The sequence below is a fragment of the Hyalella azteca genome, unplaced genomic scaffold, assembly GCF_000764305.2.
Source record: "Hyalella azteca isolate HAZT.00-mixed unplaced genomic scaffold, Hazt_2.0.2 contig5595, whole genome shotgun sequence".
Classification (NCBI taxonomy): domain Eukaryota; kingdom Metazoa; phylum Arthropoda; class Malacostraca; order Amphipoda; family Hyalellidae; genus Hyalella; species Hyalella azteca.
Window position 1 is genome coordinate 1665 of NW_025935779.1, and position 16870 is coordinate 18534.

A 16870-nucleotide genomic window follows, 5' to 3' on the forward strand; every position below is an offset into this window, starting at 1 on the left:
TGTGTATAAGAGACTACAATATAACTATTAGTGCCGTGTTCAAACTTGAAGTAATGCAGTGCAATTAAAATGACTACAATCAATTAAAAATACCAATTCAAATTAAATAACAATACTTCTATTATCAACACTATATTCTAAATAAAATGACTAGACTTCATTAGAAAATACTAAAATTAAATCAAGTTTACAAAACTTGATTGAAATCATTTTAATTCCACTAATATCAATATAAATTGTTACTTTTTAGCATCAATTAATACCTAAATCTCTCTAAAGGGGTTATTCTATAGATAATTGAAAGTTAATAATTTTCTTCTTTCAGATTCAGTGAATTTCATTTCAGTTTTCAGCCTAAACGACTATTTTACCTTCAGTCAGCGCTCTTTAGTCAGACCAGCTGACTAGTTTCGAGGTCTCAATATCAGCACAAAAAATTCTCAGTCTGAATAACAAGATAATTCAAGTTGCCGGAATAGCAGATAAATAATTCTCGTTAACTAAGAAGTAATTTAGATTTGGATTGTATACAAAATAATATAAATATATACGATGTATGTTTATATCTATAAGTCCGTCAATAGCGGGACGATTTTGGTGACATTCTGTGACGGCATGTCAATTGTGCGACGAAAAACGCGTCGCACAATATCACATTTAATTATATTATTAACAATTGTGCGATATAGAAAACATGAACGTAATTCTCCGGCAGGGTTTAATTCTACGCACACCTCATTAAGTTAGTGTTAAGGTTATTCCTGTTAAGTAGCTGTTGTTACATCTTCAACCTGATTATGCTGAGGGTGAAGGCTCAGATAGAAATGCTTCATTTTTATTAATGGATGGTTGAAAATTTCAACTAATCAAAGTCGTGGCAGTATTATTAGTGTATATACAGTATATATGTACTTATGTCCTCAGTATATGTACTTATATCATTAGTCTGCTATAATCGCAAATTCATCAAGAATTCAAAAGCAAAGAAAACGGCAGGTAGGTTCATAATATATTCATCAAATTCGATGAAGTTTTGTTGAATTCACGAGGCATTTTGTTTCCTTTAAAGCTTTCAAAGAAGTAGAGCTTACACCAACTGCTGAATGGAAGTTTTATTGAATTCACAAGGCATTTTGTTTTCTTTTAAGCTTTTAAAGAAGTAGAGCTCACACCACCTGCTGAATGGTGCATAGAACGTACGTTAAAAAATATAAATATATACGATGTATGTTTATATCTATAAGTCCGTCAATAGCGGGACGATTTTGGTGACATTCTGTGACGGCATGTCAATTGTGCGACGGAAAGTGCATCGCACAATATTTCATTTAATTATGTTATTAACACTTGTGCGATATGGAAAACATGAACGTAATTCTCAGGCAGGGTTTAATTATACGCCCACCTCATTAAATTTGTGTTAAGGTTATTGGAGTTAAGTAGCTGTTGTTACACCCTTAAACCTGATCATTCTGAAGATGAAGGTCCAGATAGAAATGCTTCATTTTTATTTAATGGATGTTTGAAAATTTCAACTAATCAAAGTCGTGGCATTATTATTGTATATATATACTTATATTATTAGTATATGTACTTGAATCATTAATCTGATTTAATCGCAAGCTCACAAAGAATTCAAAAGCAAATAAAATGGCAGGTAGGTTCATAATATATTCATCAAATTCGATGAAGTTTTGTTGAATTCACGAGGCATTTTGTTTTCTTTTGAGCTTCTAAAGAAGTAGCGCTCACACCACCTGCTGAATGGTGCATAGAACGTACGTTAAAATAATTAGGACCATGTCAGAGGTTACTACTTACTTTATCCATGCATGCGAAATGAGTTCAGAGCAAACTTCTTCTACGTGTGATAACCGCGCTGTTTTTCTCACGCAAACTTGCCCTCTGTGCCCTCAAATCCCTCTTTTCTCCCCTATACCTAATTCTTCCCTCTTATACCTCTTTTATCCCCTCTAATTTATTTTGCTCTCTTTCGCCTCTTTTATCTTCTGTATTTTATTTGCCCTCTTATCTCTTTTATCCGTTATACCTAATTCTGCCCCCTTATACTTCTTTTATCCCCTTCACCTTACTTTGCTCTCTTTCACCTCTTTTATCCTCTGTATCTTATTTACCCTCATTTCCCTCTTCTCTCCCCTATGCCTAATTCTGCTCTCTTATACCCTTTAATCCTCTTTACCTTAGTTTGCTTTCTTTCGCCTCTATTATCCTCTGTATCATATTAGCCCTCTTTTCCCTCTTTTCTCCCCATACCTAATTCCGCCCTCTCATACCCTTCTATCCATTTACCTTATTTTGCTCTCTTGCACCTCTTTTATCCTCTGCCTCTCATTTACTCTCTTTTCCCTCTGCACCCTCACTGCCTGAGCAGTGAAGTCAGCGATGAAGGCAGCAACGAATGACCGCTCACTGCTCAGCTGACTTCACTGCCTCGAGCCTTCCACTTTCACTGTTTAATTAATTACCACTAGTGGCAATGACTCTATATCATTGCACGTCATTGCAGGTCGTTTCAAGCATTTTCTTCTCCAGCGTGCGATGATAAAACGATTGTTTTTTGTGGTGATTGTGTGAGAGATGTCGAGTGATCGGTTAATCCTGCGGCAATCTTTAAGCAATCCTGATGAGGCAAGTGCGTTTATGAAGGCGCTTGGAGGAACAGGGAGAGAGAGTCGGCTTAACGGAGAGAGATCAACATAACAGAGAGAGATCAACATAAAAGAAAGAGATCAACATAACAGAGAGAGATCTACATAACAGAGAGATTAACATGACAGAGAGATTAACATTAAAGAGAGAGATCAACATTAGAGAAAGAGATCAACATAACAGAGAGAGATCATCATGACAAGAAGAGACATACATATTACCATGGATTTATCACGTAGTAAAATGTTCGGGTAAATGATATACATTCAATGACCATTATTCCACAATGTATCAAGTTCCCGCTTTTTCCATGCACTCAGAAAAATAAGGAGTAATATGTCCAACTTAGTCAATTTGCTTCCGTGTGGGTCATCTTGACTCAGTTTGACCCTATAGCACGGCGTATCATTGCTACGTGCAGGAAGTGTGCCATTATTTGGACATTATAACCCAATGAATTTTCTGACAGCGGGTCACCGTAGAAGGGGGGCAGTTCTATGGGGGGTTAGGGGTTTCATATCAGCGTGACCCCCGACCCCCGCAGTAACGGTTTGGTGACGTCATACTCCCGTTACAGACCGTTGGGTTAACAACGTAAACGGCCTGTTGCCGGTGCCTGTTTGGTGATCAAACAGCGCAGCAGCCGTAATACAGCCGTAGTGCAGCCGTAATACAGCCGTAGTGCAGCCATACTACACGTGCCGCCGTAATTAAGCCGCTCGTGCCGCCGTAATTAAGCTACACGTGCCGCCGTAATTAAGCCGCTCGTGCCGCCGTAATTAAGCCGCACGTGCCGCCGTAATTAAGCCGCACGTGCCGCCGTAATTAAGCCGTAGGGCGCAGCTGCTGGCCTTCAGACGCACCGTAACATCACGCGCGCTGTGGTCGTGACGGGCGGCGCAGCGGGGCGTTGCGCCGAACAATGAATAAAAGATTGATGAAGATAATCTTGAAATGATAGAGAGAAGCAGGTAATGAAACGGAAAATCGTAGAAATGATTGAAAAAATCTGAAAATGATTGAAAAAAATTGAAAATGATTGAAAAAAAATCTGAAAATGATTAAAAAAATCTAGAAATGATTGAAAAAATCTGAAAATGATTGAAAAAGTCTAAAAATGATGAAAAAAATCTGGAAATAATAGAGCAAATTTTTAGTTAATACAGTGAATCGGGAAACGATGACGTAATTCTGAAAATTGCCATTAGAATCAGAAAATAGTTTCAGAATATCGTGAAAACGATTTCAGAATATAATTGAAAAATTGGAGTGGCACAATCGCTACTGAGCCTCGAAGTGGCAAAATCGATTTAAGAATGAAAACTGCTATAATTTTATTAACGTGTTGTTCATTAATGTATTGTACCGCAGTCTTAAATCACATTTGTGAACGGGATTTTTGGAACGTAATGTATAATTATTGACTGTTCAACGGCCCGTTTGCTCTTAGTCGACTTCGATTGTATACATGAATGACAACTTGTTAACAACGAAGTACAAATTACTCAATAAGGATCGGTTTGCTCCGCAAATTCAATTAAATTTATGAATAGTAACTAAATGAACGTAAGTCAAATTATTGGCCTATCAAGAACCCATTTGCACCGCAAATTCAATTACATTGATGAATGGTAACTCAATGAACGTAAGTCCAATTATTGGTGTATCAAGGATCCGTTTGCCCCGCAGACTTCGACAGGATCCAGGCGATGAAGGCCGAGAACCCGAGGCTGCGCGTCATCGTAGCGCTGGGAGGCACGTCAATCAAGTCCACATCGTTCGCGCAGGTCACGTCCACCAAGGCCGCCGTCGCGAATTTCTCCGAACAGGTCGTGGACTTCCTGAGGACGAGGCGGATGGACGGAGTGGAGGTGGACTGGCGGTGGCCTGGAGAGGACGGTGGATCAAAAGATAGAGACGACCTCACGCTGCTTATCAAGGTGGGAAGAAATTAGGCAATATATAAATTGTTCAGTTCAGGTGGCTACGTGTTGGCTTATGTATATATTACTCATTGTTTGTGTGTTCGTTTGTTTGTTAACTTGCGTGTTTGTGTGTTTGTTGCCGCAATATACAGGGGCTATTGAAGCGCGCTTCTAGGACGCCTACAATGTAGGGACATTTGGACTTTATTGTATTGTATTTGTATAAGCCCAAGTTTATATTGTATTTTAGGGAGGATGGGGTGGCTTAGGAGGAAAAAAAGATGGGGGAGGGTTAGGTTAGATGGATAAAAAAATCTTAATTGCCGAATAACATGAGGCTAATGGTTGGAATTCAATTCAATCAACCATTTGAATAGGCGAGTGAAGTTAAATCTGTTTTATAAGTTTTCTTATAATTTAACAGACTCTGAGAGCGTCACTTGATGAATTGGATGACGAACACAACAGAGTTAAACGGGAGGGGGAAACGGATGCTGAAACTACGGCGACAACAGAGTTGACTATCGCGGCTGAAACAGACACTGCTGAAACTGTAACCGATGAAACTGTCACCGATGAAACGGCTACTAATGAAACGGACACCGATGAAACGGTTTTTGATGAAGCGGCAACAGAAAAAACGGTTACAGATGAAACGGCCACCGGGGGGACGAGCGCTCCTGAAACAGGCTACGCCGCCGCCCCGGCTTCGCTTTCACCGGGTTTCGATCTCACGAAAATGATTGGCAACTTTTTCAGCTACGCGTGAGTGATCTTATTTTCTAGGTTATTTTTTAACATGATTTTATAGCAATTACCTGTACATTTCTTCAGATTGCAGCGAAGATGGACTGTTTTCAATTTTGACCGTAAATTGCAATGAATGCAATTATAATATGACAATTATACTATAAAGCATAATAATTCCGGATCTCATTAATATTCAACTAAAATCCTCACTTACTTTAGATATGTCGACACAAAACCAACGATTTCTTTCCTCATTGCACAGCATGGGCACGTCTCACGGCCAGTCTGATAATAACCACATCACTCCTGACCTAAGGAGAGAAGATGAGGTAAGGTTACCCACATCCACCACCAACATCAGGTCTCTTCCATCCCCACTTCCTCCTTCATCCTCTGCCCCTCCATCATCATCCATGCAAGACAATTTCGAAGGAGATGCCGGCTTAGGTAGAAGCGGCAGGAGGGGCAGCGTACGTTTCACCGTGAGTCTTGCGTCCATTTACGCCCGTGACTTCTTCAGTTGCTGTCGTATTACTACACGCTTTTAGTTGCTGTTTTTCTTCAAAATGCTTTTAGTTTCAGTCGCTTATCGAAGTTTTTGTATCTGCAGGCACCTATATTTTCTTCTTTAAGGTTTTGGTGGCTTCTTATCTGAATTGAGTTTAGTGACTTTCCAAACTTTTTCCGTCCCTGTCGCTGCATTAACTGCTTCCAATTTCTGTCTCAAACCGCTAAGACCGTTGATATAGAATATATTTGTAAGAATTCTGATATGTTTACAGCAGACAAGTCCACTTCTGACATGGTTACAGCAAACAAGCCCACTTCTGATATGGTTACAGCAGACAAGTCCACTTCTGATATGGTTACAGCAAACAAGTCCACTTCTGATATGGTTACAGCAAACAAGTCAACTTCAGATATAGTTACAATACACAAGTCCACTTCTGATATGGTTACAGCACACAAGTCCACTTCTGACATGGTTACAGTGCACAAGTCCACTTCTGATATGGTTACAGCACACAAGTCCACTTCTGACATGGTTACAGTACACAAGTCCACTTCTGATATAGTTACAATACACAAGTCCACTTCTGACATGGTTACAACACACAAGTCCACTTCTGATATGGTTACAGCACACAAGTCCACTGCTGATATTGTTACAGTTCACAAGTCCACTTCTTATCTCATTAGTTTGCTCTGATAACATGTTCCTCGAGAACTTAAAAACAATCGAAACGCCAGGACAACTCTTCAAATCTTCATTGACCTCTCGGAGACAAGCTTCATCATCAGGTAAAAAAAATTTAATTGTGAACAATTGCAATCAGTAGGAAAAATCTAAATATACTTATCTAAATATACATATAAATCTTTTCGCGTGTATTTAGATTTTTATTGCGGATTGTACTTGTATTCTATATTTTTTTAACTGATGATGGAAACGGTAAAGTGTTCAATGAAGGTTTGGCGAATAGCTTGCCGATCAGGTCACGTTCCTCGTATAACTTAAACTCATTTTTCTCCATCAACGGACAAAAAAGATAAGTTTAATTTTTCAACATAACTGTATCGAAAATTCCATGTCTTGAATGCACGCGAAATTAATAGCGTCGCAAGCTCAGTGGAGTAAGCACACTTCCACTGATTCTGATAAAAATAATTTCATAGATTCATTTCATTTTAGTGACTTCCACCAAATTGTGGATAATTCTACGTAAAATTAACGGGTTGTTGAATGTGAATTTTTCCATTTATTGTTGTATCTTGCTTTGAAAAATCGCCTGCCCAACGAAGGCGCCCTTGCTGAGTGTAAATATTTTTTAACTTTACAGTTTTGCGTGCAAGCTACATCTTAATTTCAAAGAATTTCAAGTTATTTTAAAGGTCAAATTAGATTTTTAATTGACACTCAAGTCTTCACATCTCATCGATATAAGAGTTAGTAGGATTTTCTAACATTCGTTGGTATAACGTATGAGAATATGTTCCTCGAGAATATGTAGAGCATTAATCCCAGTTGAGAAAAAACTTTTCTTCGGACAACCTTTCCTCTCCATGTTAATTTCAATTTTATTTCGGAGTGAGTTAACTTGACTATTAACATCAACTATTTATCATTCTTTATTCACTAATTCACAACATTTCCCAGCATTGCATGACGCTCACGCGGCACAGCCTTTGCTCCCTGGAACTTACAATATATTAATTATTATTTTAGTATATTATATTTCATTCTAGCCATTTACCCCTTCAAGAGAAACAACTTCATAATCATTAACATATTTGACTTTCACAAATCTCAATTGCTTCTAGTCTCAGTTTAGGATAAAAAAGTACTCTCAGAAAAAATGGGTATTTTGTTCAAATTGTGACTCACTTTTGTATCCTCAGCAGGCGCAGATAGCGGATGATACGCTCTTTTACCAGGCCAAACTGTGTCATGATGACAAGCACAAATACAAATAAATTCCTCAATATATTGTAAGGATTTACACCTTTGAGTTTAAATTTACGAGCTAATTCAATTAACTAACTCTGAACAAGAAAATTGGCAGGAAGCAGCCATGGCGCATACAAAAATAGCCAAGATGCTTCGTAAGGTTTTATTTATCGAGAAATTCTATTAAAAACAGTGTAAAAATGCTTTTCTTCCGGGGGTATTAGCGCTGAAGTAAATTGGCTTCCACTAAGGTAGCCTGTTCTGAGCGTGGTTAAAGGCACCAGGGCCTATACTTTCAAAAAAAGTTAAGAGATCGTAAGTTCATCAGCCAATCCTTGACGGCCTTTCAAGCAAAATCCACCAAGCATAGACAAGAAAATAGAGCGTAAGTATTTACGCTCACTTAGCGAGTTTTGAAGGTATGGCCCCAGCTCCTGAGCGCTGTGACGTAGCCGTGACATCAGACAACGTGGACGTTGCGCAAGAGAAATGACGTCGCAAGGAGGGCGAAAAAGCACGTGGACAGCAGGACTCAAAACCTAATACTAGAAATAAAATATAATTTTCGTCAGGCTCATAGAGTTTTCAACTGTCAAAAAAACTGTTATTTCAGAAATAAAGATCAAATAAATTTCAAAACTATCCAACTAGCCTGAGATTTTTAATGCCCAGTGTTGAGACTATATGATCATGATTTATGCAATGAATGAAGAGGTTAATAGTGGAAATTTAGAGGAAATCAGTTAGAGGAGATAAAGTTGTACGGAAAAGGGCGGCAGGATTAGCTCGAAGTAACTGCTTATTGAAAGAAGACTAAAGACTTGAATTAGGATGACAAAACCCGTAACAGATTAACCAACTGCTAGCACCAATTGCACAATGCATATTTCTGGCAAATAGATATATTTTATTGAGATCAAATATATTGGATAAAGTTTTTATAACATTTATATTGTTTTTTTAGAATTCGATAGATTTGATATGAATATATTCAACAACTTTGATATAGATTTGATATTAATTTAACAACCTCTGATATATACATATGAAATATAGCAGATATTAATTTGATAGAATTTGATACAAATTCGCCATTAATGATACTTTCTTAAAACTGTATATAAGTTACTTCAGGCGCAAATAAGCATAGTTATTGCAAACCAAAGGAAAAGAAAATGACACGGCATTCGCACAAAATAAGGAACAACGTACCAGGTTCACAGAAAGTTAGAGAAATACTTAATGACTGATGAATATGATGAATCTGAACACACTGATTAGCAGGCGGCACAAATTTGCAGTTAGAATGTACCACAGAGAGAGCCGACCGCCGCTCGGAACTGCTTATAATGGAATCTTTAGAGCTGGTCCGCCCAGTGCTCAACATCAACTTGTCCGCTCAGCTGGACAGTGGACACCCGCACCGCGAGCCAGAAAAAAACCCTCGATATTCCCTGTATTAGGATATTCCCTTTAAGGAATGGAAATTATCGTTAAGAAATTTAGAATTTCTTAGTTTAGAAAAGTCTTTCTGAGTGTATAATCACACATCCTACCTGCATTCAGGACTACTACGCATCCTCCAGCGCAGTCGGCGTCCGCGCCACATCCTCGGCAGAGCGACCCTCGTCTGTGCCCTCAGAGGGCTGGACGTGGCCCACTGAGGGAGCCGCCCCTCGCGAAGACGCCCCCAAGAGACCCTTGCTACTCCTGCACCTTCCTTCCCGCCCGGAGCTCCTGGCCAAAGGATATGACCTCAAGAAGCTTGCTAGGTGTGACAGTCAAGNCTTCTAGCTATAAGAATAATATCCTAGTTATTATTATGCCCTTTTAGTAAAGAGGCTTAATTACTAGTAAATATTCTATATTTTCTATAAAGAATTAATTCATTGCTAGAAACTGTAATTTAGTAGACTTGAGAATCACACCCGCAAGAATATTAGAATTTTCTAGTATAAAGAAGCACTTCATAATAAATGTTTTCTTGAGTGATAGAGATATAACTATGAAGAAGCACTACATAATAAATGTTTTCATGAGTGAGAATATCGCGGGATTTAAGCTGACTTTTTGTGGCATGAATTACAGCTCAGGATATTTGGCCTCCGGAGAAGCACTTAGTCTATTAGAAATGTTATTGTAAAGGAGCTGGATCCATTTGATCGTTACGTTCGTTGGGTACATTAACAGTAGATCCACTTGCTCAATTAGGTCCAATAGACCCAGTTTGTCCAGCTATTCGATGATTATTAAAGAAGCAATTACAATGCAAGGTCGACTAATAGGTTCACTGTTATATAAATATTTATAATTTACACTGTGTTACACGTAATACCTTCTGTTCCATCGCCGCTAAGTCCATATATATAGCAGTTCACCAACGCAGTTCATTATTTGTATCTATGCGTATTGCTTCAGTATTAACAAACCATAGCGCGCTGAATACATAGCCTTATAATTTGCATGTTATAATATTATAATTATATTTATTATAATTATAATTTCAAAAGTAATGAATTTTTATTTTGTAATTTATTATTATGTGTGTTTGGTTGTGGCCAGTCTGGTGGACATGTTCAGCCTCGGCACGGACAACCTGACCAGCCCTCGCCGCCCCCTCAACCAAACCTGCCACCACGCCCGCCTCATGGGCGTCGCATGGTCGTAAGTGGTGCGGTGGTCGTAAGTGGTGCGGTGGTCGTAAGTGGTGCGGTGGTCGTAAGTGGTGCGGTGGTCGTAAGTGCAGCGCGTACGAAATTGTTACGTGGAGCTTTTCGAGTTCAGAAGTCAAACTTTAACGAGGTCTGACCTTCACCTAAACAGTTTGACCTTGACCTCTAACCCAGCACCAAAATACTGAACATTTATATAACCGTCATAAGGAGAGGGCATCTGTTACGACTGTCGTAAGGCCAGAAGGCATCTTGAATTCAGCCATCAACAATCTGCATGCGTACGAAATAAAATTTTGTTGATATCTTACGCCGGCATCTCCGCTGCGCGTTGATTTTGTGTCAACAGTGGAAAACCTCACAGCGTAACTCGCTCATTTATTTTTATATGCGCATTTAAATATCATTCAAATAAGCGCTAATATAAATTTTTGGGGAAGATTAGATAATAATTGACTATAAATATTATAAACAAATATGTATTATATTATATTTGTATTATATAATACTTATGACATACATAATAATGCACATTAATTATATACTATTTGTATTATACAAAATATACATATAAAATGTATAATCGGGCTGCGGTAGCCGACAACAAATGAAATGCCGGGCACACCGATTTCCGTTCGTAACTTTTTCAAAACTCACGACAATTTAAAATAAATATTTTTTCTTCAAAAATTTTAAGTCGTATGAAACTCTTCAATTCAAAAGAATCGCCATCATTAAAATTATTTCTTATTATTAAAAAATTTGGCTTTTGTTCAATACTTATACAGTAAATATACATTTTACTCCACATTGCATAGAAGTCAATAAATTTTCATCAAAATCGGTTTAGATGGAAACAAGGAAAAGCCATTCACGATGTCCGCATTATTTCAAGACTAACTCCATATCCTGTAGAACAAAGAGATGTTGCTGTGTCACGCTCTTTCACTTTCACTTCCACTTTCACTTCAAACTTTCGCGGTGATTAATAGCCAGCAGGATCTCGGGTAAAGTAAACTAGGGCGAGTAGGGGTTGAAAGTGGCTGTGGCAGTGCTGGAAGTGGCTGTGGCAGTGCTGGAAGTGGCTGTGGCAGTGCTGGAAGTGGCTGTGGCAGTGTTGAAAGTGGCTGTGGCAGTGCTGGAAGTGGCTGTGGCAGTGCTGGAAGTGGCTGTGGCAGTGCTGGAAGTGGCTGTGGCAGTGCTGGAAGTGGCTGTGGCAGTGCTGGAAGTGGCTGTGGCAGTGCTGGAAGTGGCTGTGGCAGTGCTGGAAGTGGCTGTGGCAGTGCTGGAAGTGGCTGTGGCAGTGCTGGAAGTGGCTGTGGCAGTGCTGGAAGTGGCTGTGGCAGTGCTGGAAGTGGCTGTGGCAGTGCTGGAAGTGGCTGTGGCAGTGCTGGAAGTGGCTGTGGCAGTGCTGGAAGTGGCTGTGGCAGTGCTGGAAGTGGCTGTGGCAGTGCTGGAAGTGGCTGTGGCAGTGCTGGAAGTGGCTGTGGCAGTGCTGGAAGTGGCTGTGGCAGTGCTGGAAGTGGCTGTGGCAGTGCTGGAAGTGGCTGTGGCAGTGCTGGAAGTGGCTGTGGCAGTGCTGGAAGTGGCTGTGGCAGTGCTGGAAGTGGCTGTGGCAGTGCTGGAAGTGGCTGTGGCAGTGCTGGAAGTGGCTGTGGCAGTGCTGGAAGTGGCTGTGGCAGTGCTGGAAGTGGCTGTGGCAGTGCTGGAAGTGGCTGTGGCAGTGCTGGAANTATATATGTACTTATGTCCTCAGTATATGTACTTATATCATTAGTCTGCTATAATCGCAAATTCATCAAGAATTCAAAAGCAAAGAAAACGGCAGGTAGGTTCATAATATATTCATCAAATTCGATGAAGTTTTGTTGAATTCACGAGGCATTTTGTTTTCTTTTGAGCTTCTAAAGAAGTAGCGCTCACACCACCTGCTGAATGGTGCCTGTCTCTTATACACATCTAGATGTGTATAAGAGACAGAGTGAGTCATGCCACTCTAAGGTGAGTCATGCCACTCTAAGGTGAGTCATGCCACTCCAAGGTGAGTCATGCCACTCCAAGGGGAGTCATGCCAATCTAAGGTGAGTCATGTCACTCTAAAGTGAGTCATGCCACTTTAAGGTGAGTCATGCCACTCTAAGGTGAGTCATGCCAATCTAAGGTGAGTCATGCCACTCTAAGATGAGTCATGCCACTCTAATATGATTCATGTCACTCTAAGGTGAGTCATGCCACTCTACTATGAGTCATGTTACTCTAATATGAGTCATGCCACTCTAAGATGAGTCATGCCACTTTAAGGTGAGTCATTCCACTCTAAGGTGAGTCATGCCACTCTAAGATGAGTCATGACACCCTAATATGAGTCATGCCACTCTAATATGAGTCATGTCACTCTAATATGAGTCATGCCACTCTAATTTGAGTCATGCCACTCTAATATGAGTCATGCCACTCTAATATGTAACTAACCATCATGCCCCCCTCCAGGGTGTGGGGGTTCAGACCCCCGTGGGGTTGTGGCCTGCTACGTGGGGGTCGAGGGTAGCCCCAGTCTGGGGGCGGTAGACCCCTGCCGCTGCTCGCTGCTGGTGCTGGGGGGCGCCAGTCTGGGGGACGGACTCTCCCTCGAAACTGTCTTGTCACTGTCTTGTCACTGTCTTGTCACTGTCTTGTCACTGTCTTGTCACTGGGGGTGAGGGTCAGGAGGTCAAGCAGGTGAGGCATGAAGGTCAGCATACCGCCTACACTTCATCCCTGCAACTCCTTAAACTTAATTAAACTAATTCTCTCATTAAAACTTAAACTAATTAAACCTAACTTTCCAAAGCCAAAATAAAGGTTGTCTACATATAATCATACTTATATCCATACACACACTCATAAATATGTATGTATGTATACATTCACACAAGAAAATTACCACACAAATACTCAGGCGACGCTTAGATGAAGGAGAACGCGTCCTGTGTTTTTATAACAAAACCACACACCGTGAAGGATGTCAAGACTTAATGAGATGCTGCGCCCGTAACACAAGACTTAATGAGATGCTGCGCCCGTAACACAAGGCTTAATGAGATGCTGTGCCCGTAACACAAGACTTAATGAGATGCTGCGCCCGTAACACAAGACTTAATGAGATGCTGCGCCCGTAACACAAGACTTAATGAGATACTGTGCCCGTAACACAAGACTTAATGAGATACTGTGCCCGTAACACAAGACTTAATGAGATGCTGTGCCCGTAACACAAGACTTAATGAGATGCTGTGCCCGTAACACAAGACTTAATGAGATACTGTGCCCGTAACACAAGACTTAATGAGATGTAACGCCCGTAACACAAGGCTTAATGAGATGTGACGCCAGTAACACAAGACTTAATGAGATGTGACGCCCGTAACACAAGGCTTAATGAGATGTGGTGCCCATACCTGCTGCGTGGTCGACATGTTGGAATAGCATTACTTGCTGCGTGGTCACGTAGGAATAGCACTACTTGCTGCGTGGTCACGTAGGAATAGCATTACTTGCTGCGTGGTCACGTAGGAATAGCATTACTTGCTGAATGGTCACGTAGGAATAGCATTACTTGCTGCGTGGTCACGTAGGAATAGCATTACTTGCTGCGTGGTCACGTAGGAATAGCATCACTTGCTGCGTGGTCACGTAGGAATAGCACTAATTGCTGCGTGGTCACGTAGGAATAGCATTACTTGCTGCGTGGTCACGTAGGAATGGCACTACTTGCTGCGTGGTCACGTAGGAATAGCACTACTTGCTGAGTGGTAAGGTAGGAATAGCACTACTTGCTGCGTGGTCACGTAGGAATAGCACTACTTGCTGAATGGTCACGTAGGAATAGCATTACTTGCTGCGTAGTCACGTAGGAATAGCATTACTTGCTGAGTGGTCACGTAGGAATAGCATTACTTGCTGCGTAGTCACATAGGAATAGCATTACTTGCTGAATGGTCACGTAGGAATAGCATTACTTGCTGCGTTGTCACGTAGGAATAGCATTACTTGCTGCGTGGTCACGTAGGAATAGCATTACTTGCTGAATGGTCACGTAGGAATAGCATTACTTGCTGCGTAGTCACGTAGGAATAGCATTACTTGCTGCGTGGTCACGTTGGAATAGCATTACTTGCTGCGTGGTCACGTAGGAATAGCATTACTTGCTGCGTGGTCACGTAGGAATAGCATTACTTGCTGCGTGGTCACGTAGGAATAGCATTACTTGCTGCGTGGTCACGTAGGAATAGCACTACTTGCTGCGTAGTCACGTAGGAATAGCACTACTTACTGCGTGGTCACGTAGGAATAGCATTACTTGCTGCGTGGTCACGTAGGAATAGCACTACTTGCTGCGTAGTCACGTAGGAATAGCATTACTTACTGCGTGGTCACGTAGGAATAGCACTACTTGCTGCGTAGTCGCGTAGGAATAGCACAGGTCGCGTCCCCTATGACCCCACGCAGATCGACCTCCCAGGGCGTATCCAGGATACGCCCGTGACAAACATTCGATGGCAATAAAAAGTTCGTTGCGACTTTGATTATAATTGAAAACAATAATAAATTTATTCCTAATAATAATAGGTGTTAATAATAAAATATTTATGCAAAAACGATTATATTTGAGAGTAATAAACTTCTATCTACAATGCAACAATATAGGACGAGTATAAACTATCTACGCCAAGCCAACAATATCTCATCCAATCTAATGATATTCATTCGTAGTAATATTTATAGCCTCGTAATATTCGATGATAGTAGAAATATAATGCTATATATCCATTATTAACGATATATTAAATGCAAAATACTACTTGAAAATGAAATCTTGAATACCAAAGCTAATCATAAAGTATTCAACAGCATATATCTGCCATTTACCGTTCATTTGCTACACATTTGCTATACATTTTATTCATGATTATTCATCATGGGCAACGCTGCCCTAACTTTGTTATGATCGCAATACCATATAATAATTATTTCTTTATTTGAATCCATATATATCTTTGCTACTCATCTTTAATTTTCTTAATTGCTTTTGAAAATATGTCTCTCTTAAATTAATAGTCATACTCATGAACTAAGTAGATGGTATTTTTGAGAAAGACGTTTCATCAGGTAGCATATCTAATACGATAGTTAGTCGAGTAGTCGAAGTCGAATAAAGAAGTCTATATACACTGTCCTGTGTGTAAACGTCGGAGTTTACAGTCATGAATTACGGTACTAATGTCTTATTTATATCATATAAGAGACAAACTTTACGATCACAAACGCCATTTGTGTTGTGATTGTCACGTGTAAACTGCGGCATGTAAACCACGATAAACTGCTGGTGTTAGTATGATGAGTAAATATCGTTATATCCTTCATGCTTCTACAAAAACATAATATACAACAAAATTGAAAACTTCCAGGGCAATTTCTTTCAAGTTTGCAAGCACAGCAAATGTGTGTAATGTGACAGGGTGAGTGAAAGTGTTGAAATGTAATGCAGTAAAAGCGTCAACCTCGCTACTTCTAAACCGGTTACACTTTCCTCACTCAGTTTGAACAATTTGCTCTTTTCAATGAATTCCATTGCCCAATCCTGCCAATCCTACCGCCAATGCAGCCAATTCACAAAGTAAGATGCCATGGAAGACGCTCCTAAAGTTCACTGACCGTGGGACTAACCTTTGACCTGTTAACAGGTTTCACTCACCGCAGTGCCTTTGTTTGAGCTCAAGGTTAAGCTGGAGGTTACCGGATGTACGGTTGACAAGTAGGGTGAACGGTTGACAGGGTAGGGTGAACGGTTGACAAGGATGGTGAACGGCTGGCAAGGAGGGTGAACGGCTGGCAAGGAGGGTGAACGGTTGACAAGGTAGGGTGAACGGTTGACAAGGAGGGTGAACGGTTGACAAGAAGGGTGAACGGTTGACAAGGAGGGTGAACGGTTGACAAGGAGTGTGAACGGTTGACAAGGAGGGTGAGCGGTTGACAAGTAGGGTGAATGGTTGACAAGTAGGGTGAACGGTTAACAAGTAGGGTGAACGGTTGACAAGTAGGGTGAACGGTTGACAAGGAGGGCGAACGGTTAAAAAGGAGGGTGAACGGTTGGCAAGGAGAGTGAACGGTTAAAAAGGAAGATGAATGGTTGACAAGGAGGGTGAACGGTTGGCAAGGAGAGTGAACGGTTGGCAAGGAGGGTTAACGGTTGGCAGGTAGGGTGAACGGTTGACAAGGAGGGTGAACGGTTAAAAAGGAGGGTGAACGGTTGACAAGGAGAGTGAACTGTTAATAATATACGTTTAAAAATTACTTTTTAAAGACAACACTTCCAAAGAATCCAGTATCTCCAATCTTACAGATGTACAATGAATTTCTCATCT

At 40.6% G+C, this 16870-nt stretch overlaps 2 protein-coding genes across 2 annotated transcripts in view; one reads left to right on the forward strand and one right to left on the reverse strand.

The window, feature by feature from the left end:
• Positions 1-10462, forward strand: part of LOC108675662 — a 10662-nt gene extending 200 nt beyond the window's left edge. The window contains exons 2-6 of the mRNA XM_018163690.1: positions 4360-4610; positions 5020-5360; positions 5608-5827; positions 9361-9566; positions 10357-10462. Coding sequence (XP_018019179.1) covers positions 4360-4610; positions 5020-5360; positions 5608-5827; positions 9361-9566; positions 10357-10462 — 1124 coding nt within the window. The remainder of the gene's footprint in view (positions 1-4359; positions 4611-5019; positions 5361-5607; positions 5828-9360; positions 9567-10356) is intronic.
• Positions 10463-11451: 989 nt separating this feature from the next.
• On the reverse strand, positions 11452-13921 carry LOC108675663 (histidine-rich glycoprotein-like). The gene is made up of 2 exons (XM_018163691.1): positions 13904-13921; positions 11452-12192 (listed from the first exon to the last, which is right to left on the reverse strand). Exons 1-2 carry the CDS (start codon positions 13919-13921, stop codon positions 11452-11454), a joined length of 759 nt encoding a protein of 252 aa, XP_018019180.1.
• Positions 13922-16870: the final 2949 nt, after the last annotated feature.